The sequence below is a fragment of the Ursus americanus genome, chromosome 30 (assembly GCF_024610735.1).
Source record: "Ursus americanus isolate L20-20 chromosome 30, mUrsAme1.1.p, whole genome shotgun sequence".
NCBI classification, from domain to species: domain Eukaryota; kingdom Metazoa; phylum Chordata; class Mammalia; order Carnivora; family Ursidae; genus Ursus; species Ursus americanus.
In genome coordinates, this window is record NC_142156.1 from 8,662,411 (window position 1) to 8,683,808 (window position 21,398).

A 21,398-nucleotide genomic window follows, 5' to 3' on the forward strand; every position below is an offset into this window, starting at 1 on the left:
CGTGCCACACGTCTGGCCGGCTCTGTCCATGGTCTTTACTGTCCAGTCTGCTCAGAAAGGTGCGCAAGTCATCACGGTCAAGCACCTGGGAGCCCCAAGGGGCTCTGGGCAGGACCCTGGGGTGAGGGAGGGATCCAAGAGACAAGGCTTATCAGAGAAAAACGTGGTCTAACGTTCTTTTATTATATATGTAGATATATATATATATATATATGCAAATCTGTTTTATGTACAGTAATTGGTTCTATCAAATAATCATACCACGGCCTTCTACTAGTAATCTTCCCCAAGACAGATTCAGGTGAAATTAGGTATTTGGGCACTTCGTGGACCACCGCACTTGAGACTTCGTGACCGATTTCAGTTTGAGGCCATGCACACAATTCAAAATATACACACACGGGGTTAAGGCGCGGAGAGTGGGCTGAAAGAAAGCACAGGACTGGGAGCGAGTAAACTGTGTATTCTGCTTGTGTGGGAGCCCCCATGTGACCGGCAAGCGCTGTGCGTGTCTCAGCTTTTACTGCAGTGGGGGCTTCTGAACATCTGTAGTGATTACACGGTGGGTGGACGGGCAGCAGGTCTGACCTGCTGGACGCTTCGCTGAGGGCTCATTCCTTCTCCGCCTCTCCTTTCTTGGACTCTTGTTTCAGTTTGTAATCCGCTAGGGCCGCCTTAATTGCATCTTCGGCCAGCACTGGAAGGGGCACAAGGAAAGATCACCTCAGTTTGTAGACGGCACAGAGAGGGACTTGGGAATTGCATCTCTAAGAGCTGGAGGGCAGCGGTTCTGGGGAGGGCTTCTCGGAGCCCCCTAGCCAGGGTGCTGGGGTCAGGAGCAAGCCTGCAAAGCCACCTGTTTCCTGAGCCCGATTACCCCTGCCCGCGGCTTCGGAGGCAGACTGGGGTTTAAATACCTGGGATCCTAGGCTAGTCCCTCAGCCTCCTAGAATCTCCTTTCTGTTCTATAAAACTGGGACATTCTTTCCTTGCTGGGATAGTGCGAGGACTTAATATAAGTGACATGTCGGAGGGCCACAAGAGAGGTCAGTTGTCATCTGCTCACACAGAAGTCAGGAATAAACGTAGTGGATGCTGTCTGAGCAAGCTGGCATAACGTAGGCCATGCCACTTTGTTGACAGGTGGCACCTGCCACATCCTCTAGGGATCCCGAATCTGACAACTTTTACTTTGGGGTCAATATTAAAATGAGGCTCTGGGGGAAAACAGAAAGTAAGCAAGTGGCAGAGAGCAGCAGCTAAAGGTTGCAGTGCCCAAGAAGGCCAAATGAAAAGGCTGGGACTTTTCTGAAAATGCTGACTTTATTCCTGGGTACTTGGAATCCCAGCTCAGGTGGAAAAAACTCGGGTCTCAGCAGACTTCCTGACAACTGTGTTAGCACGTCCCTGCCCCTCAGTTCCCCTGTGAGTCTTGCTCTGGCAAGAGGCCTGGCTCTCTGCTGATTTTTAACTAATTTGGTAAGTTAAGGCTACTGTTTCTCATTCCCTTCTTCCCCTAGAAGGTTGAGAGAGGATGGAAAAAGCTTTAAAGACAGAGACTGAACTAGAAAGCCAAGTGTAAGTCTTAAGGCATCTGGGCTTTCTCTTAGCACAGTGGACAGGGGACTGTTGCACAATTGGGCTTAGTCATTCCGTATACACAGAGGCAGACTGTATACACAGTAACGGCACCTGGGAAGGAAGTGGTAACACATGCGACAGATAGGATTATGGCAGAAGCGGAATTTTCTCTAATTGGTCCAAACTTGACTCCAGTGGGGTGGGAACAGACAGATTCTGGAATCAAAGGTTGGGGCTTAGGGCCTGGCTTTCCCACTTAGAAGCCATGTGACTGAGGCGCTTTAAGCTGAGCCCCAATTTCCTGGTCTGTAAGAGGAAGAGATAATGACACTATCTGTGGACTAGAAGACATTTCTGAGGCTTAGACATGATGCCACGAAGAGCTCACATGACGCCCAGCACACACCACCTCCTGCAAGACCCTCCTGGAGATCAGCTGTGAGACCGGGGTCTTTAACCATCTGAAGGTTATGGACTCTGCGGCCAAAACGGACTCGCCTTTACTCTGCACAAATGCCAGTTGATGCCATTACAAAGTCACTCCCAACTGTGCAAGCTAGTTGGCATTTTGGAGCAGAGACTTACTGGAGCAGTGCAGTTTCACGGGGGGGAGGCAGAGCTCTTTGGCGATGTCCGTGTTCTTGATGGTCAAGGCTTCCTCCACCTGAGAGGCATACATGAGACAATAACAGTTTTAGCGATGCTCTAGGTTGAGGAACAAGCACTAAAAAGGGAAGGCCAAAGAGGCCCTCAGGACAGCGTGGTGGGGGATGACTTCCACTTAACCACCCCAAACCACGCTCACTCGTGCGTCAAGGCTGCAGCCGGGACTCTCCAGTGTGGCCTATACACACCCCACTGCTTGGCTCGGGTAAGCAAGGCCGACAAAGATACGTTTACAGGCCAGCCAGTGAGACGTCTCTCAGGGGTCTGCTCGAGGCCAGCAACAGGAGTCTTTTTTTTTTTTTTTTTAAAGCAGTGATTTCCTGTTCTGGTTTTGTATCAGCTTCACTGATGTCCTTATACCAAGCGTTTAGACTAAATCCCTTCAACTACAAGCACTGAGTAGTGTCAGGGAGGCCAGAGAGATGGCAAGTAAGCCAGTGGCACAGACGGCTGGAAGTGGGATCTTCCTCTGCCTAAAAGAGAATCTATCTCACCAAAACAGATGGAAAAGGATGCCTGACTTTGCTTGAGCGCCCAAGGGCAGGGGAGGCAGGCCCATGTGGAATGGAGCCGTGCTGCCTTAAGGAAAGCCAGGTTCCCCATTTGTCCCCCCGTTTCCCAATTCTGCTGCCTCCGAGGATAATGCTTCACGTTCTGTTCCTAGTAACTCAGACGGGAGGACAGCAAGGTCAAAGGCAGGCCCTCTTCCTCCACTTTCTGATCACAACTCAAAGGCCAGATCCTGGGAGCCCAGGTGCCTTGTCTCACTTCCCCTTTCCCCGAGGACAGGGCTTAAGAAATCACTTCAGAGGCACCTCCTCCAGATCAGGTTAGGTCTGTGCTCGCCAGAGGAGCCTGCCAGCCTGAAGGCCCGGAGCCACAGGAAGCAGGTGGCACGTGGCCTGGCACACTGCGCTGCTGTAGAGCTGCCCAGCTCCCCGGGCACACACCGCTGTGACTCAGCTCCCTGAACTTTGTTCCTCGGGGCTGCAAAGATAAGCAGTCCTGTATTTTGGCTTTCCTGAGAGGTTTTAATAACTGGATTTTAGAAACTCCAGCTCTTCACTGGGTTTGGGACCTTCTACCTCTGCAGCTGCTGGGAAAGAGGCTTTGGCAGAGAAAAGAACAGAAAAGATGTTCCAGCTTCTCTCATTTCCACCCTCAGAGGGCCGGCCGACCGCCACTTGGATCACTGTTCTGACTGATTTGCTTGCTTTGCCTCATCTTGGCTGTTTGATTCTTTAATCCCTCTTTTAGCACAGGCTGGTTTGTTATTTCATGAACCCTACAAGCCACCTGCGATCCTTCCTGGAACATATGGAAGGGAATAAACAAGAACACAAACCACAATATAACCTCTCCCACCCTTAAGACTCCTAAGAAATTTTAATCAGCAACCTTGGAGAAACCCACAGATTTCTTTGCAGTTCTTTTTTGTTAGTGGGGGAGCTGAAGATTTTTTTTCTATTTAATTAAAATCAAAACTAAACAGAGGTGCCTGGGTGGTTCTGTTGGTTAAACATTCGACTCTTAATTTTGGCTCAGTCAGAATCTCAAGGTTATGAAGTTGAGTTCTGCCTCGGGCTCTGTACTGGGCATGGAGCCTCCTTAAGACTCTCTTTCTCCCTCTTCCCCTCCCCTCCCTAAAACAAAAACAAACAAACAAACCCCTAAATAAAACACCACCCAAACCCCCAAACAAATAAAAATGACGAAACCCCCCAAAATAAAAAACACCAAACAAAATTATCCATAATCCCTAATGTGGAGAATTTAATCAAAGCCTGAGTAGGAGAAATTAAAAAAATTCTGAAGAGTATTTCGAAAAAAATTAACCCCCCCCAAATAACAAGACCCTTCCCTTAACTCCGAGGCAGGTTTGTTGGGAATGTGATTTAAATGTCAATCTGCAAGCAACCTTACCGTCTTCCCTTTTACCCATTCAGTGGCTAATGAGCTGGAGGCAATAGCAGACCCACAGCCAAATGTTTTAAACCTGGCGTCCACAATCTTCCCCTTTTCATCCACTTGAATCTAGAAAAGAGACAGGAGTTAAGCAATGGTTCCTGATGCCACCCTGCAGAACCTGTATTTATGGGGGGGTCACTGGGGCTCTCCCCAAGGGCTTTGGTCTTGTTTTCCACACCCTAAGTTTTAATATTACTGAATTTGCTTTGTCACAAAGGACTCAGTGATGAAGAGGCAAATGTAGGAATGTTCATCAGAATGAAACAGGCCTACGTGGTAAAGAAAAGCTGAAAACTATGCACCCCCCCTTTTGTTTTGCAACCCTAGTCTGCTTTTTGGCTATGAAGTCCTGCTCCTGGTTGCTCGGTCAATCTGCATCTTTAAACACTGGGAGAGTCTGCAGTATAGGTCTCTGGTTAGTGCTTTTGAATTTGGCATGAAATGACACCTAGTGGTTTCCTCCTGCCTGGTTTCTGTTTTCCAAGATAGACAGGAAGACCTCTGGCAAGGTGACCCCTCATCACCATGGAGATGTGGACAAAGCTACAGTTTACTCAAAGCGCCAGTCACTACCTTTGTGTTGTTTCCAATTTGGGGGAGGCTTGATATGTGGCATTTCCTGTCTCACTGGGGATTGCTAACTGAACGGTTGTGGTTTTCCTTTGATCAGTAAAATTCACAAAACTTTCTTAGGTGAAGTTGGAATTTAAGCTAATAGAGTAGAAAAGTGACACGAGAAAGGGTGAGCACAGTGTACAAGTAAGGAGAACTAAGATTCAGTCCCTACCCTAATAACTGATAACTTCGAATCATCCCGTCATCTCATAAGAATTTAGATAAAGACCAAATGGAAAGCTGTGCATTCAAATGTTTTGTAAACAACGAAACACTGTATGAGCAAAGGGATTACTGATGAAAACCAGTGAGTACCTGCAATTTCATTACATCACCACATGCTGGAGCCCCCACCAATCCAGTTCCAACATTTTTTGACGTCTTGTCAAGGGACCCCACGTTTCTAGGATTTTCATAATGATCAACAACCTGAAATGAGAAGGTTAAGAGAAATCCATGATCACTCTTTTTTGTTACTGGTCAGCAACCTGAACCTGGCAGGCAGTCACTAAGCATCAAACTTCACCTGGGAGGAAGGCTTACACTTACGTCAATGAGACTTTATGACCCAGTCTTTTTGTACCTCTTCTCCAACTACCTTCAGAAATTTGAGTTACTGGAGAAAAATCAGCAAAATCATGTCTTAAATCCATAGTTATTTTTTTTTAAAGATTTTATTTATTTGAGAGAGCGTGAGCGAGAAAGAAAGCACATGGGGGGGGGGGTAGGCAGAAAGGGAGAAGCAGACTCTCTGCTGAGGTGGGAGCCAGACCTGGGGCTTTATCCTAGGACCCTGGGATCATGACCCCAGCTGAAGGCAGACACTTAACCGACTGAGCCACCCAAGCGCCCCTCCATACGGTTTTTGATCACAAATAATTACCTGATCTTTACCACCTAAGTCCCAGATTTAGGCTCAAATAACATTTCTGGTATTTCCAAATCCATACTCAAAGGATTATTATTAAAAATTTTAAAAATAAGTATGGTCCAGCAATCGAAGGATTTCCCAGGAGCCTCAAGGAGAATGTTACACGAGGAACAATGCCATGGAATGTGTCCGTTTGTGTATAACACAGTAACGGTCCCGTAACTCTATTTCAAGACCTGGAAATCACTCTGGTGGAGCAGCGCACCCTGGTGGCTGAAAGGCTGCTAGTCCACGTTTGTCGAGCGCGTAATGTCAACAAAACACACCCCTAGGTGGGGGAGGAGCGAAGTCCCTGGCCAACCTGCTGAAGCCAAAACAACACAGCATCCGTTCAAACCCGCACACAGAAGGCTTTAATGTAACCTTGAGGCTTGTTCACCAGTTAAGCCGTAAGCTTCCGGATCTTCCAGTCTCTTTTACCCACTTATCCCACCACGGATTTTCACTCCAAGCCCAAGGACCTACAAGATAGTACCTCGTCTGTACTTTTGGCCCATGTTGATTTACCGTGTTCTTTAGTTAGTCGTTTCCCGAGTGGGAAAGCTTCAGGACTAGGGGACTTAATGCCCTCGGAAGGCAAGGGCTGCAAACTATGCACCTATCCGGTACTCCCCAACGCCTTTCCCCCCTGCCAAAAAAAAAAAAAAGGACAAAAATTAAAACTGTTGATTACGTGTCTGACTCCACTCGGAGGCCATGAGTTCCTACAACACTGTAAATGATCTCCATGTGCTGGGCACCATGCTGAGGACTCCACAAGCACTCTCTTGTAGGGGAATGCTAAGAGCTCATTTTACAAATGGGGAAAACAAGTTCAACGCAGAGCAGGGACTTGCCAAGGTCATTTGGCTAGGGCAATGGCCTCGCTGAAGCTGGATGTGTCTGTCCCTGGAGTGAGGCTGGCAGGTCATAACAGGCCCTCCTTCCTCGGCTGTTGGGTTTTGAGGCACGAAATCGCAGCCAGCAGCGGGGCCCACGGGCAGCGGTTAGTTTTATCTGAGCAGCGAAGAAAACCTAGTCCAGTCAGTCGCGTGAGGGGGTGGTCCCTATCCCCGCAGCAGTGGGGGCTCCCAAGGCCGCGCACCATCCCGCGGCCACTCCTCCCCAGGTCGGGCCTCCACTGAGCGCCGGCATACCTGGGTCCTCCCGGCGGTCCTAGCCCTCCCGTCCCCTTGCCAGTGCGGGTCCCGCGCATCCCCTCATCTGCCCCTACCTTCTTGTGATAGAGCCGGGCCGGAGCCGACAGTTCCCGGGCGGGTAGGCGCGGGCTCCGCAGCAGCAAGGCCGAAGCCGCCCGCCTCAGACGGCCCGCTCCAGCCGCCGCCATCTTCCGGGCTTGCGCCTGCGCAGGCAGAGCGCAAGACGGAGGAGAGGAACGCGCTAGCGAGTCGGCTCCCGGCTTGGGGCGCGCACCCTCTTACCTCACCGCGACTTCGCGCCTGCGCCCTCCCCCTCCGTGCACGTGTCGGCCTTTGGTCCCGTCTTAACCACGCCCCTCCGGGGTGGGCCAGGGACGCTGACCTGAAAGACTGAAGTTGGAGGGCTTGTTCCGAGTGCAAGGTTTTGGATCCAAGGGGGTCAGGCCGGAGTGGGGCCCAAGTTTACGTTCACAAAGCCCACCGCCAGAATGCGGCATAGTGGATCAACCAGTCTACTTTTTCAACCCGATTTTTTAGCATAGGAAGTTGAGGGCCAGAGAGGTTTAGTAACTTGTCCAAGGTTGCCCAGACAGACGCATTTGGGATTCAAGCAAGGACAATCCTGAGTTGGAATCCGCCTTCTCCTCCTTCCCGGCTGTGTGGCCCTAGGCGAATGACATCATCTCTTTAAGCTTGATCCTCGCTTTCGTACTAACTCAAGGACCGTTCATTGAGCAAGTGTCATGTGTCAAGGCACTATACTAGGCTTTGGGGATCTAACAGAAAGAAAAATACATTAATTCCTTACATAATTAACCTTGCTAATGAGGGAGAAAGGCAACAAATAAACAATATTTTCCGACCTCAAAAATGGGAGTTTAATTGAGGAAACGAACACGCCATACCCTGATTTTTTAAAAGAGTATGTATATGTCTGCATCTATTTCTCTTTTCATAAAGCAGCAAACCGACATATTTATATGACAATGCCTGGAAATGAAGAGTTTCTAAATAAACGCTTAGTAATGAAATTTATTAATATTGGTTTGCAGAATATGGTCTTATAAAAGCAGAAAACTCAAATGTATTTCACTTTTACTTAGGCACCAGGTATTACATAAAGGGGAGGAATCTCTTTGGGAAATAGGTTTTTCTCGGCAAGGATCCTCGTGAATCCTTCCCCGGGGACTTGGAGTTTTCTCTGCGTTTGAGGCTCAGTTGCTGGGGAGACTGAACCACGCGCCAGGTCGGGCTAGGCGGTAAGGAAGGCATTTATTCCAAAACTCCTTTTGACCTTCTCAAGATGGCGCCAAACCCGTCACTTCAACCATCACTCCATGATTTCCTGTACGGCCTCCACTTCCCGTGCAAAGACCCAACATGTGTCCGAAGTTGCGACAGAACACATGCCGTACAGGGGAGTTCTTATTCTGAGAGAGCTTTTACACCTATGTAAAAGCAATACGAAGTTTCATGCATTCCTGGATTTTCCCGTCATTCGAGCTTCACAGTTTCTCTTTCCGTAGCAAGGGGAGCGGGGTTTTGATCAGGCGCACGCCGCGGGCAGCTTCTACTTCAGCGGGTCTTCGGCTGCCGCGAGAAGACCCGGGAGTCACTGGAAGCGCAAGATGGCGACGGCGGCCGCAACATCGGCTTCGGAAGCGGAGGCTGAGCCCAAGGCCGGGCCCACGGCAGAGGGCGAGGAGGATGACGTTAAGACTGCTAGGACGAGGAGGAAGGTGTTGTCGCGGGCCGTGGCCTCTGCGACGTACAAGGCCGTGGGGCCGGGGTGGGACCAGCCGGAGGAAGGTGTGAGTGAGAGCGATGGGGACGAGGAGTACGCCATGGCTTCCTCCGCGGAGAGCTCCCCCGGGGAATACGAATGGGAGTATGACGAAGAGGAGGAGAAGAATCAGCTGGAAATCGAGCGGCTGGAGGAGCAGGTGCGTCCGGGGCTGGGCGGCGGGCTCCTTCCCTCAGGTTCCCAGTCCCCGGCCCTTCTCCCGGGTCTCCGGCGGTAATAAAGCCGCCAAGGCCGCAAAACCGCTATTAATCACCACGGCTCCCGTCATTTCAGCGTTTACTGCTTGCCTGGTGCTTTGCAAGCGTTATCCCATTGAACGCTCGCAGCGAGCTAGTGAAGGAAGTAGTGTATTCCCCGTTTTATGAGAGGAAATTGGGGCTCCTCGTGGAGGGAATTCTCTAGCTGAAGATTACACTTCTGCAAGTGGCGAGCCAGGCCTTAAACTTTGAAACGACTCCAGAGCTCCCGCTCTTAACCACACCGTTAAACTGTGGACAACAATAGCAATAAAATTGTACTCATAAGAGAGTGGTTTTTTTTTCTTTTTCGTTTTCTTCTTTTTTTCAGTAGCAGTGCCCGCAATGATGAACTACGGTGCGATAGACAAAGCAGTGATAGACAAAGCAGTGACCGTGACGACGATGATAGAAATGGGACGGTAGAAATTTCAGCGTCTGGAGGCTAAGACCCCAGTTGTAGCTAGTCCGTGCTTGTGTGAGCTTAGGCAAATTTCTTAACCTCCCTGAGCCTCCATTTTCTCACCTGTAAATTGGGAGCCACAATTTCTGCATCATGTAGTTGTCGTAACGTTAATTAATAGCCCAGTGCCTCGCACCTCGTGGTACCGTGATCTCTAATTTGTAACTCCTGTGTAATCCAGGGTCTCAGCAGGAAATAGGTGGTACATTCATATTAGGATAATTTGAGAGAAGGTCAATAAAGGGCCTACTGTGTTTATTAAAGTGTGATCAGAACGATCAGGATTGGAGGTGCAGTACCTCAGGGCTAGTGACAGCAGGACCTTGTGTCCACCTTTAGGCCTGAAGAGATGAGGGGAGAAAACCGACCAGTTTTCTTAATAGTTGTGTGGAGAGGGCACCTGAGAGCAGGTGAGACCTTTAGTCAGGGGATGCAGCCCCACCCCATCTTCCCATCAGGGATTGGGGTTGGGGAAGAATACTGTGATCTCTCTTCCTCTCTCCAAACATCTGCTGGTGCCTTTTGCTGGGCAAACCCTGCTGGAAGCAAGAGAGCTAGAGACCCCATGGATGTGGTCCACACAGGAGGGCACAGGACAGGGAGGAGAGGGGGAAGTAGAATTGGAGGGCAGGGCACCTGGGTGGCTCAGTCGGTCAAGGGTCTGCTTTCTGCTCAGGTCATGATCCCCGGGTGCTGGGATTGAGCCCCGAGTTGGGCTCCCTGCTCAGCGGGGAGCCTGCCTCTCCCTCTGCCCCTCCCCTCTACTCCTGTGTGCACGTGTGCACATGCGCACGCTCTCTCTCTCTTTTGCAAAAATAAATAAAATCTTTAAATAAAGGATTGGAAGGGCACACAGAAATTGAGCATTAGTAATGAGGAAACAGGCTCAGAACAGATGATGAAATGATTGCTCAGAGTCACTCACGAGGGGAATTGAATTTATCAGGGTTGTCTGTGGACCAGAAGACACACTGATATGAAATCACTCAGCGATGTGAAGTTGTTAACCTACATTACTCAACCTTGCTGGGTGTGAGATTCCTTATAATGTCCTCTTTGGCAGTGATATTTTCGTTGTGAAATAGTGATGATATCCATCGGTATTGTTTGTTTTCATTTGTCATCGTATTTGAATGTCAAAGGAGCCTAGTTGGAATAGGCAAGTGGTTCCCTATTCTGCTTTTTAGAAATAAGTACGCCGGTGTTCACTCCATCTTTTATTCATTCAGAAAATGCCGTGTAATATAGGGTGCCAGGCTATGTCCCTGTCCCGATGGAAATCTGTGCTTCCGACTTCTAGCCTTCCTTGGGCTTTTCCTCGAGCCATTTCATTAGCCCACTCTTCTGTGAGGCAGGGGAAAACAGGATTACCTGTTTGAGCTGTAGGGCAGACTTGGAAGCAGAAAGATTAAGTTCTTGGTGAGGGTAACCAGCTAGTGAGAGAGCAGGATGGGTCAGTGCAGAGGTCTCCTGGCTACTGGTGTCCTGCCCTACCTCAGGTCACAGAAGGTGGGATGGAATTCAGACCGTGACCACACTGTGATGTGAACTGAAGAGCCTCTGGCTTTATCAGGCTCTTTATCATGGGGTCTAGAGACTGATTTTTCCAATGTTTCCAAATCTCCCTCCCGCCTCATCCTGATAGCCTCTAGCTCCTGCCGTAACTTGTGGAGTGTAATGATGGATAACTTCTAGACAGGCCTGTGAAAAACTCCACCTTTTCATATTTACACATTCCAGTTCTCTGAGCATATTTTGTGGAAGCTTGAAGTTAGTTGTGGTATCTGTCCATGTCCCAAAGCAAAGATTTCCCGTTAACTGTGTTTGTGTCCTGAAACTAAGTTATTCCAGCTCTCTGAGCCTATGGTGTCCTAGGTGGTGGAAACACGGGTTGTAACCGTGCCTCCCTCACAGGGCTGTTGTGGAGCTTAAGTGACCGGCTGCTTACAAAGCCCCTGGCAACTTTGACACATAGTCGGTGCTGTGCCACGGCCTGCTCTGTTCTTTCCCCACCCTCCCATGATTGCAATGGTTGTGTCTTTTGGACCAGGCCTCTTGCTGTTTCTCTGCCACTGCTCTGGGTCCAGGTTGTGCTGTTAGGGAGTCAGGAAATCAAAACATTTTATGCATGGGCTAAGCCACCTCTTTCTTTAAATCATCCTTTGTTGCTAATGATGTTCTGAGACCAGAATAGACCAGTATACGTGCTCACTTGTCGGTGCTAAGTGAACTCTGTGGAAGGTCTCTTAAGTGCGTCTCAGTATGCATTTAATACACATACTTTCGGAGCACCTCTTCTTGTATAGTGTCTTTATTATTTGGGCCTAGAAATCAGAAATTTGGACCAAAAGCCATCCTGGGAGGCAGTTTCTTTACTTCCTTGACTTTTATACCTTTTTTTTCCCGACCTACACATGGTGTTCATATAAGGGGTGCTTGTATAGACATTAGTCACACTAACAGGACTGTCCCCCCTTTCATGTTCCAAAACCACATTCAGACCCAGGTGAGTTGAGAGCAGCGGGTGACAGGGAGAGCCTTTGCCTCTTGTTTAATGAGGAAAGTACATTTTGGGCAAACCTCACTTCTCTCGTGAGTGTTCCTTTGGTGCTCACTTGACAGTCGGTTTTGAAACATCAGTGCGTCCTGACAGCCCACTGGAGAAGCAGAGATTTACTCCAGCTCCTTCCTGGTACAAATGAGGAAACTGAGAACCAGGGGAGATTAGAGCACTTGTGTCCTGACCTAGTCCAGTCCTTTTTCAACCCATCATGTAATCATGGGATGGACTCAGCTTGTTAAATTTTACATATCAAGAGCAGGAGAACATTGCTGAAAGTCTTTAAGATTTAAAAAAAAAATTATAGGTCAGACTCTTACTGTTTCTGAGTCTTTGTTGTCTTTTTGCATGTAATTCGATATATACAAAGCAGTTCACATCTGTAAATTGCGAACTGTGGTGATCAAATAAACACTACTTACCCCACCACTTGGTCTAAGAGTCTGAGCTTGATCAGTACTGTTGCTTGCACTTAATCGGCTTTTCCCCTATTCCATGGCCCTGCCTCCCCTCCTAAAACCCAGGTAACTACTTCCTTGAACTGGTGTGCTTCCTTCTCTTATAAAATATGTATAGTTTTATCACCTACATATGCATCCCTAAGTAATGCTCACTTTTGCTAATTTTTGAGCTTTTGGAAAGTGTATCATGCTACGTGTAATCTTTTGGGCCTGCTTTCCACTCAGCAGTGTTTCTGGGATTCATCCGTGTTGCTTGTAGCTGCAGTTCGTTCATTTTGCCTACTGTGTATTTAGTATGCCATTGGGTGGATGTCCCACCATTTATCAGTTCTTCTGGCATTTGGATTGCTCACAGTTTATTTTTATTTTATTTAATTTTTTATGGTCCTGTTACCAACAAGCTACAAGGAACATTGTTACTGTTGAATTGTGCTATTATTCAACACGTATAAGGATTTCTATGAGTAAGTGTTTTTCAGACTGGGGTCATGGTCCTGGGTCATGAATTTTATTAGACGCAACCACTGCCAGTCTTGTCGTATGTTTTCTGTCTGCGTGGGTCTGTTTCTGGGCATTCTCTTTTGATCTGTTGGTCAGTTTGTCAATCCTGTGTCAATTCCACGGATTAACTCATTGTTACTGAGACTTGCTACCTGGTGAGACAGGTCCTCCTCGTATTTTAATGCAGTAGCTAGTGTCTAGATTATTGAGTACATTGTCAGAGTGTTAGTTGAATGAAGGAGAAGTACTTAGTGCTGAGACGTTGTGGCAGATGTTGAAAGAGGTGACACTAGTGTTTGTGTGTAGACTTAGGGGAACCCTATACCCCAACTCATATGAAAGCTTTTTGAAAAAATGAAACTTTTCATTTTGAGATAGTTGTAGATTTCCCTGCAGTTGTGAGAAATTCTGCAGAGATCCTGTGTACCCTTTACTGGTTTCTCCCAATGGTAACCTTGGTAAAACTGTAGTATAATACCACCACCCAGATGTTGACATTGGTACAGTCAACACACGGTTCTGTCACCACAAGGGTCCTTCCTGTTGTCTTTTTACAGCTACAGTTCCTGACCTCTGGCAACCACTAATCTGTTCTCCATTTCTATAATTTAGTCATCTCAAGAATGTTATGTAAATGGAACCATATAGTATGTAATCTTTCTGGATTAGCTTTTCTTATTCAGCATAATTCCCTTAAGATTCATCTCACTTGTGGGGCACCTGGGTGGCTTAGTTGGTTAAGCATCTGCCTGTGGCTCAGGGGTCTGTGGATCCTGGGGTCTTGGGATCCAGCCCCACGTCGGGTGCTCTGCTCAGTGGAGAACCTGCTTCTCCCTCTCCCCCTGCTTGTGCTCCCTCCCTTTCTCTCTCTCTCTCTCTCTCTCTCTCTCACTCTCTGCTAAATAAGTAAATAAAATCTTAAAAAAGATTCGTCTAAGTTGGGTACATGTTGTTCATTTCCTCTTTGTGGCTGAATAGTGTTCCACGGTGTGCGTGCCCCACGCTTACTTAAACCGTTCACCATCAGAAGACTTCTGGGTTGTTTCCAGTTTTGGCTCTTAGGAATAAAGCTGTTACGAACATTCACAAAGAGATTTTGTGGGAGCATAGGTTTTATTTCTCTGGAAAAATACCCAAGGGTGCACTTGCTGGGTGATGTGGTAATTGTGTGTTGAACTTTATAAGAAACAGCCCCGCTATTTTCCAGAGCTGCCATACACATTTTACATTCCTATCAGCAATGTATGAGTGAGCCAGTTGGGTTTTTTCCCTCCATCTTCCCCAGCATTTGGTGTTGTCACTATTTTTTATTTTAGTCATTCTGTTAGGTGTGTAATGATACCTCATTGTGGTTTTAATTTGCGTTTCCCTGAGGGTTAATGATGTTGACTACTATTCGTGTGCCTTATTTGCTGTCTGTGTGCCCTCTTTGCATATACCTGTTGGTTCATGTCTTTGACCCATTTTTTAATTGGATTCTTTGTTTTTTACTGTTGAGTTTGGAGTTGTATCTTTTAGATACCAGTCCTTTGCTGGGTATGTGGTTTGTAACTTTTGTTTGCATCCGCAGTAAGATAGTTCATAGACCAAAAAGTTTAAATTTTGATAAGGCCCTAACTGGTCTAGAGTTTTGTTGTTGTTGTTTTTTTAAAGATTTTATTTATTTATTTATTTGACAGAGAGCCAGCCAGCGAGAGAGGCAACACAAGCAGGGGGAGTGGGAGAGGAAGAAGCAGGCTCCCAGCGGAGGAGCCTGATGTGGGGCTCGATCCTAGGACGCTGGGATCACGCCCTGAGCCGAAGGCAGACACTTAACGACTGAGCCACCCAGGCGCCCCTGGTCTAGAGTTTGTTTTTTTTTTTTTTTAATTTATTTATTCGACAGAGAGAGAGACAACCAGCGAGAGTGGGAACACAAGCAGGGGGAGTGGGAGAGGAAGAAGCAGGCTCCCAGCGGAGGAGCCTGATGTGGGGCTTGATCCCAGGACGCCGGGATCACGCTTAATGACTGCGCCACCCAGGCGCCCCTGGTCTAGAGTTTTTATCATGAACGGGTGTTGGATTTTGTCAGTGCGTTTTCTGTGTCGATGGGTATCATTTGTGTTTAGCCTGTTGATCTAGTGGATTACAGTGATTGATCTTCAGAGACTGAGCTGCAAACTCGCCTTATGTACCTAGGACAAATTCCACTTAGTCAGGGTGCATGATTCTTTTCATACGTTGAATTTAGTTCTGTAAGTTTTCCTCTCCATACTGTGCTAGCTGTATCCTTATTTTGGCTTGCTGTATTTTCATTTAGTTCTACATATTTTTAAGTTTTCCTTGAGACTTTCTCTTTGACCCATGGATTATTTAGAAGTATATCACTTAATTTCCAAATGTTTAAAGATTTCCCTACCATTACTGATTGCTAATTTAATTCTGTTGTGATCAGAAAACATACTCTGTATGATTTCACTTTTTAAAAAATTTATCAGAGTTCGTCTTACAGCCCATGATCTGGTCTCAGTAAATCTTCCATGGGCTCTTGAGGAAAAGAAAGATGTATTTTGTTATTATCGGATGGAATGTTCTATATATGTTAATTAGATCTTGTTGGTTGTTGATGCTGAATTTCTTCTGTATCCTTGTGCTAATTCGTCTAGTAGTTCTTTTAGTTGGTGAAGTGGAGGATATTGAAGTCCCCACTGTAAGTGTGTGTGTCCCTTTGTTTTAGCTGGAACAGTTTTGCTTAATCTATTTCGAGGGTCTGTTGTTTGTTGCATACACATTTAGGATTGCTTTGTCTTCCTGGTGGGTTGATCCTTTGATCATTTTGTAATGCCCCTTTTTATCCTTGGTAGTTATATTTTTTCTGAAGTCTGCTTTATGTGATATTAATATAGCCACTTCTTTTTTTGGACTAATGTTTACGTGGTATATCTTTTTTTATCCATTTATTTTCAGCCTTCCTGTGTCCTTGAATTTGAAGTGAGTTTCTTGTAATCAGCATATGGTTGGGTTGTGTTTTTATCCACTCTGCCATTCCCTGCCTTTTAATTAGTATATTTTTTAAAGATTTATTTATTTTATAGAGAGAGTGCATGAGGGGAGGGGCAGAGGGAGAGGGAGAGGGAGAGAAACCGACCCCCCCCCTTAGCACAGAGCCCCCCTTAGCTCAATCCCATGACCCCAAGATCATGACCTGAGTTGAAATTAAAAGTCAGTTGCTTAACCGACTGAGCCACCCATGCGCCCCCTAATTGGTATATTGAGACCATAAACATTTAAAAGATTGATAGATAGATAGATAGATAGATAGATAGATCTATTTATCAGAGAGAAAGAGAAAGAGAGCGAGGGCACGCACAGCAGGGGTAGTGGCAGGCAGAGGGAGAAGCAGACTCCACACTGAGCAAGGAGCCCAAGGTGGAACTCGATCCCAAGACCCTGGGATCATGACCTGAGCCGTAGGTAGATGCTTAACCGACTGAGCCACCCAGGTGTCCCAAGAGCATAAACATTAAAGATAATTATTGCAATGTTAGGTCTAAAGCCTGACATTTTATTTTCTGTTTGTTTCCTCTGTTTCTTGTTCTTCTGTTTCTCTTTTGTTGCCTTCCAGTGAGTGACTTGAACATTTTTAGGATTCTATCTTCATTTATTTATAGTGATTTTTAGTGTATGCTTTGTGTAGTTTCTTAGTGGTTGCCTTGGGAATAGTGTATTTGACTTACATGGTGTCTGTGTTCCACTGCCGAGTGAAGCGAGGGAATCATCCTTCCGTTCAGGTCACTTTAGCATCCCCACTTTTAAATATCATCGTTTTGAGTATCAGGTGGTCTCAGAATTTTTGTGTCGGCTATCCAATACAGCTTAGAAGAGTCATGAGAAGGGTCATCCAGGATACCTGTCTGTATTTCATGCTCTTTCAGTTCTTCCTGCCTTCCTGATGCCACAAGATTTCTTTTATCATTTCCTTCCTCTTCCTTTCGCTACCTTTTAGAAAAGTCCACTAGTGACAGATTCTTTTAGTTTTCTGTCGTCTCAGATGTCTGATAGCTTTTTAAGCAGTTATTTTAATTTGTTTTAACTTTTAGTTTGAAAAGTTTCAAATATAAAAATAAATCTCTATGTACCTGTCACTCAGCTTCAACAGGTGCTGCCATTCTTCTTCCTCCCAGCAGGGGTTTTCGCTTTTGTTGTTTTTGTTTGTTTAGTAAAAGAGGAGAGCTTTTACCTTCACAGCTGGTAGGTGCTAAAAGCACATTATTCATCACGTTTTAAAATCCTCACAAGAACCTTACGGACCAGAGACTGTAGTGGTATCCCCATTTTACAGATGAGGAAATGGAGGCTTGGCAAAGTTAATGACTTGCCTAAGGTCACGCTTGGTGTTGATTTGTTTCATCAGAATGGGTCCTGTATTTCAGAGAACAACCCAACTGCATTCTGTTAGGGACTGGAACAGAATGGAGGCTCTGTGCGTTTATTAGAGAAAGCCTCGTTCATTGATTTTTCTTCCTCTTCCCTGGGGGTAAATGTTGCATTGCTGTCTCAGTGGCTCTCCCAGATAGCACATCTGTTTTGTTTGTAGCAGAGACATGCGTTGTCACCAGTGGTGAAAAATGCTAAGTTATTTTGATGGTGGCATTTTAAATTTCACCTTGTGTCCTTTTCCTCTTAGCTATCTATCAACGTCTATGACTACAACTGCCATGTGGACCTGATTCGGCTGCTCCGGCTGGAAGGGGAGCTTACCAAAGTGCGGGTGGCTCGCCAGAAGATGAGTGAGATCTTTCCTTTGACCGAAGGTAACGTGTCAGCAGTCGGGCTGCTTTTATAAACACCGAGAACTGAAGGGTATACATTCTGTTTTCACTGAAACTGGGACGTGTTCCTTACAGAAATTTGGAACATATAAATACAGTGGAAAGAAGAAAATCCATCATCCAGTGTCAGTGAATTCTAGTTTTTCATCTTCTGGTTTTTTGCAGAACAGTCGTGATGGTGTAATACTGGCTCATATTTTGGATCCTGATTTTTTTTTACCCTACATGATTAAACTTTTCTCGTGTCTAAATTCCCATTCCAGTGTTTATGTATTTAATCCATTTTCTCAGTACCAGGTAATTGTATTGTAATTAAACTTTTATGAACAATTTTTAATGTAAATGTTTCATACCTTGTTTGTTACACAGTAGTTGGGCATTTAGATTATTTATACTTATTTGAAACATTATTACGCTGTGCATCTTGTAGACCAGTCTTCGTGAATGTTTGTAATTGATCCTTTAGGGAGGAGTGGAGAACACTGGTCCCAGATCCAAAAGCATAACTTCTGAGTATAGAAGCTGAAATCAGATTTTCTAGATTTGTTCCTGACTACACATCTTAACTAGCTGTGTGACCTTAAGCAAATTATGTAAACATTGTAAGACTCAGTTTTCCCAGCAGTAAAATGGGGCTAGCAGTAGTTTCTACCTTATAGTACATGGATCAGATGAGGTATTCTGTGTACAACATGGAATAAATGCCCTAACATGTCGTAAATGCTTAGATAGATGCCATCATTATTCATTATTGTGACTATCATCTACAGGAATTTTAGAAAGATTGAATGAGAAATACATATATGTAAGTACTTAGCAAAAGTATAAAATGCCCAACAGGTGTAGGATACTATGATTTTAATTATTTGATCTTACTTGGAAGCATAAACCTTCTATGTGCTCGGTGCCAGTTTTAAGAATTGAATTTCTGTGAACCGTGGCAGGCTGTGTAAGGTGGGTGAAACGTTTGTGTGCTCGTGACTCGTGGTGAAGTCCCTGCTTTCATCCTGCCCTTTGGTGAAGGAGATGGTGATGCAGAGGTGCTGTTGTCTTGCAGAGCTCTGGCTGGAGTGGCTGCATGACGAGATCAGCATGGCTCTGGATGGCCTGGACAGAGAGCACGTGTACGACCTCTTTGAGAAAGCCGTGAAGGATTATATTTGTAAGTTCCCTATTCGCTTTTTGGGGTGTCTGCGGATGCATCTGTCTCTGCTGCCCTGGGTTGCATTGTGAGGTGTCGCTCCTCAGGAAAGAGAGGGTTAGTCCAGCAATTCGAAAGGTTTGAGTTTACTTATTATTCTCATTGTGGTTTGGTTTGTTTTCTTTTTTCTTTCTTTCTTTCTTTCTTTCTTTCTTGCTTTCTTGCTTTCTTGCTTTCTTGCTTTCTCTCTCTCTCTCTCTCTTTCTTTCTTTCTTTCAAGATTTTTAAAACATTTATTTGTCAGAGAGAGCACGAGAGCACACAAGCAGGGAGACCGGCAGGCAGAGGGAGAAGCAGACTCCCCGCCGAGCAAGGAGCCTGATGTGGGGGCTCGATCCCTGGGTCCTGGGATCATGACCTGAGCTGAAGGCAGATGCTTAACCGACTGAGCCACCCAGGTGTCCCTGTCTGTGGTTTTCATTTGAGGATATCTGGTTTTAAAATACAGTTAGAAATGTTTGTAGTATGGGAGTGAATATATTCACACCAGCATTTTTTTGGCAGGGAGAACTTAACATGGTATTTTCAGACAACTAAAGGTTGCCTTTTACACGTTGAATGGGTTTTTAGAAGTTTTGGACAGAATGCTTTTTTTTTCTTTTTTAATTAAAAAGCTTTTAAAAACTTTTTATTTTAAAGTAATTATAGATTTACAGGAAAATAGTACAGAGAGGTCCTATACTTACTTCATCTTGCTTTCCCCAATATCTTGTAACTACTGTACAAAATCAAAACCAGGGAATTGATCTTAGTACAAGGTGCATGTGTACTTCTGTGACATTTTATCCCACGTGTAGATTTTAGTAACCACCGCTGTAATCGAGATACAGAACCCTCCATCACCACAGAGGTCTGCGTTGTCTGCTCGCCTTGATGTTTTGCCAATGCAAGTGGAGTGTAGACACCTTCTCTCCTTTTAAGTTTCTTTACCCTCCCTTGTTGGTAGTATAATTCTCTAAATATTATCTTTAGCAGAGAATGCTATGGACAAAATGTTTTTTAAAAATATTTTTAGAAATTTCCTCCTTTAAAGATGTTATTTATTTGAGAGAGAGTGCGCTTGCAAGTGGGGGTTTAGGGGCAGGGTGGAGCAGAGGGAGAGGGTGGAGCAGAGGGAGAGGGACAAGCAGACTGTGCTGAGCACGGAGTCTGACCCTGAGATCATGACCTGAGCTGATATCTAGAGTTGGACGCCTGACCGACGGAGCCACTCAGGCGCCCCGCCCCCCCAATATTTCCTTCTTTTAAATTAAACATCCTTCCATACCTGGTTTTCCCCGCTTTCTCCTCGTGACAAGCACTGGTGCTTGAAGATAGACTGCCCCGGCAAAGAGAATTTTTCATGTGCCTTTACCAGCCAAAAGAATTGATCAATTTTTAGTTTTTATAATCCGAATATGGAAAATTACAGGTGTTTTGTGAATATGAAATTACACCATATGTGCTTTTAGTATTCTTGTGTCTCTGCTCCTATCTGCCCATGTGGCTTCTTAGAATCTCTTGACGGTTCCAAGGGTATGACACTGCCACGTTTTCTGATGATCCTATCACCCCCTTGTGAAGGTCTCAGAGTCGTCATTAACAGCACCTCCCAGACTGTAGTGTTTTTCGGTCTTTGATGGTTTGCAGTCACCCTGCTGTTGGGCCTCCACTGTCAGTGCTGAGGTCAGTGTGCCTGCCTCTTCCCCGACTTCTTCAGGGCTGCTGGGGGTCGGAAGCCAGATAACCGTGCTTCTTAGAATAGGTCTCTTAAAGTAGTTTTGAATGGGGGCCCATGGGGTTCTTGCGTTAGTGTCAGGAGCTGTGGAGCGTGGAAATTGTGTCCCGTGTTTTGTGAATGTTCGGAAGCCACTTTGGCCTGCTTCTTAGTTTTTAATTATGTTTTGCACCTTTGAAGATGCTAAGTGTAGACCTTTCTTTCTGCGCATGCGCTCAGTGATTTCAAACTGCCTGGGAGGTGTTCAGTGCACCAGTGATAGATATGCCTGTGGTTTTTCGGAGGAGGCCTCGTGCAGGGGCTTCAGGCCCGCTTTGGAATGTGGCATCTAGTGCCACGTTGTTTGCCTCTCGTAGTCATTGTGGACTCTGCACCCGTGGGTTTTCTGAGTTTAAAATACTGTTCATAATATTTACCTCATTCTAGATTATTTAGATGTTGGGAGGAGCTGTGAGGTGACCCATTGAAAGTCACCTTCTCTTCAGAGGAGGGGCTGTTTTCATAGGCGATCTGTAAATGTGACTTATCATCTCCGAGGGCTTCAGCTCCAAGAGCTAGATAGCTCTTTTCCTTTTTCTTTTCTTTTTTTTTTTAAGATTTTTTTTTTTTTAAGCTGGGGCACCTGGGTTGGCTCAGTCAGTTAAGCGTCTGCCTTCAGCTCAGGTCATAATCCCAGGGTCCTGGGATCGAGCTCCGCAGTGAGCCTGCTTCTCCCTCCTCGCTGCTCCTGCTCTCTCTCTCTTG

The 21,398-nt window shown here is 45.9% G+C and overlaps 2 protein-coding genes across 4 annotated transcripts in view; one reads left to right on the forward strand and one right to left on the reverse strand.

The window, feature by feature from the left end:
* Positions 1 to 164: 164 nt before the first annotated feature.
* On the reverse strand, positions 165 to 7,149 carry ISCU (iron-sulfur cluster assembly enzyme). Its single transcript, XM_045791510.2, has 5 exons — positions 6,975 to 7,149; positions 5,146 to 5,259; positions 4,171 to 4,281; positions 2,167 to 2,245; positions 165 to 697 (listed from the first exon to the last, which is right to left on the reverse strand). Exons 1-5 carry the CDS (start codon positions 7,086 to 7,088, stop codon positions 612 to 614), a joined length of 504 nt encoding a protein of 167 aa, XP_045647466.1. The 5' UTR covers positions 7,089 to 7,149; the 3' UTR covers positions 165 to 611.
* A 1,350-nt stretch (positions 7,150 to 8,499) lies between these two features.
* The window catches only part of SART3 (spliceosome associated factor 3, U4/U6 recycling protein), a 36,041-nt gene continuing 23,142 nt past the window's right edge, over positions 8,500 to 21,398 (forward strand). For all 3 annotated transcript variants that reach the window (XR_006778455.2, XM_045791512.2, XM_045791513.2), the window contains exons 1-3: positions 8,500 to 8,843; positions 17,592 to 17,718; positions 18,794 to 18,898. Coding sequence is in view for 2 of the 3 variants with exons in the window: in XM_045791512.2 (XP_045647468.1) it covers positions 8,529 to 8,843; positions 17,592 to 17,718; positions 18,794 to 18,898 (547 nt within the window). In the remaining variant the exon portion in view is untranslated. The remainder of the gene's footprint in view (positions 8,844 to 17,591; positions 17,719 to 18,793; positions 18,899 to 21,398) is intronic.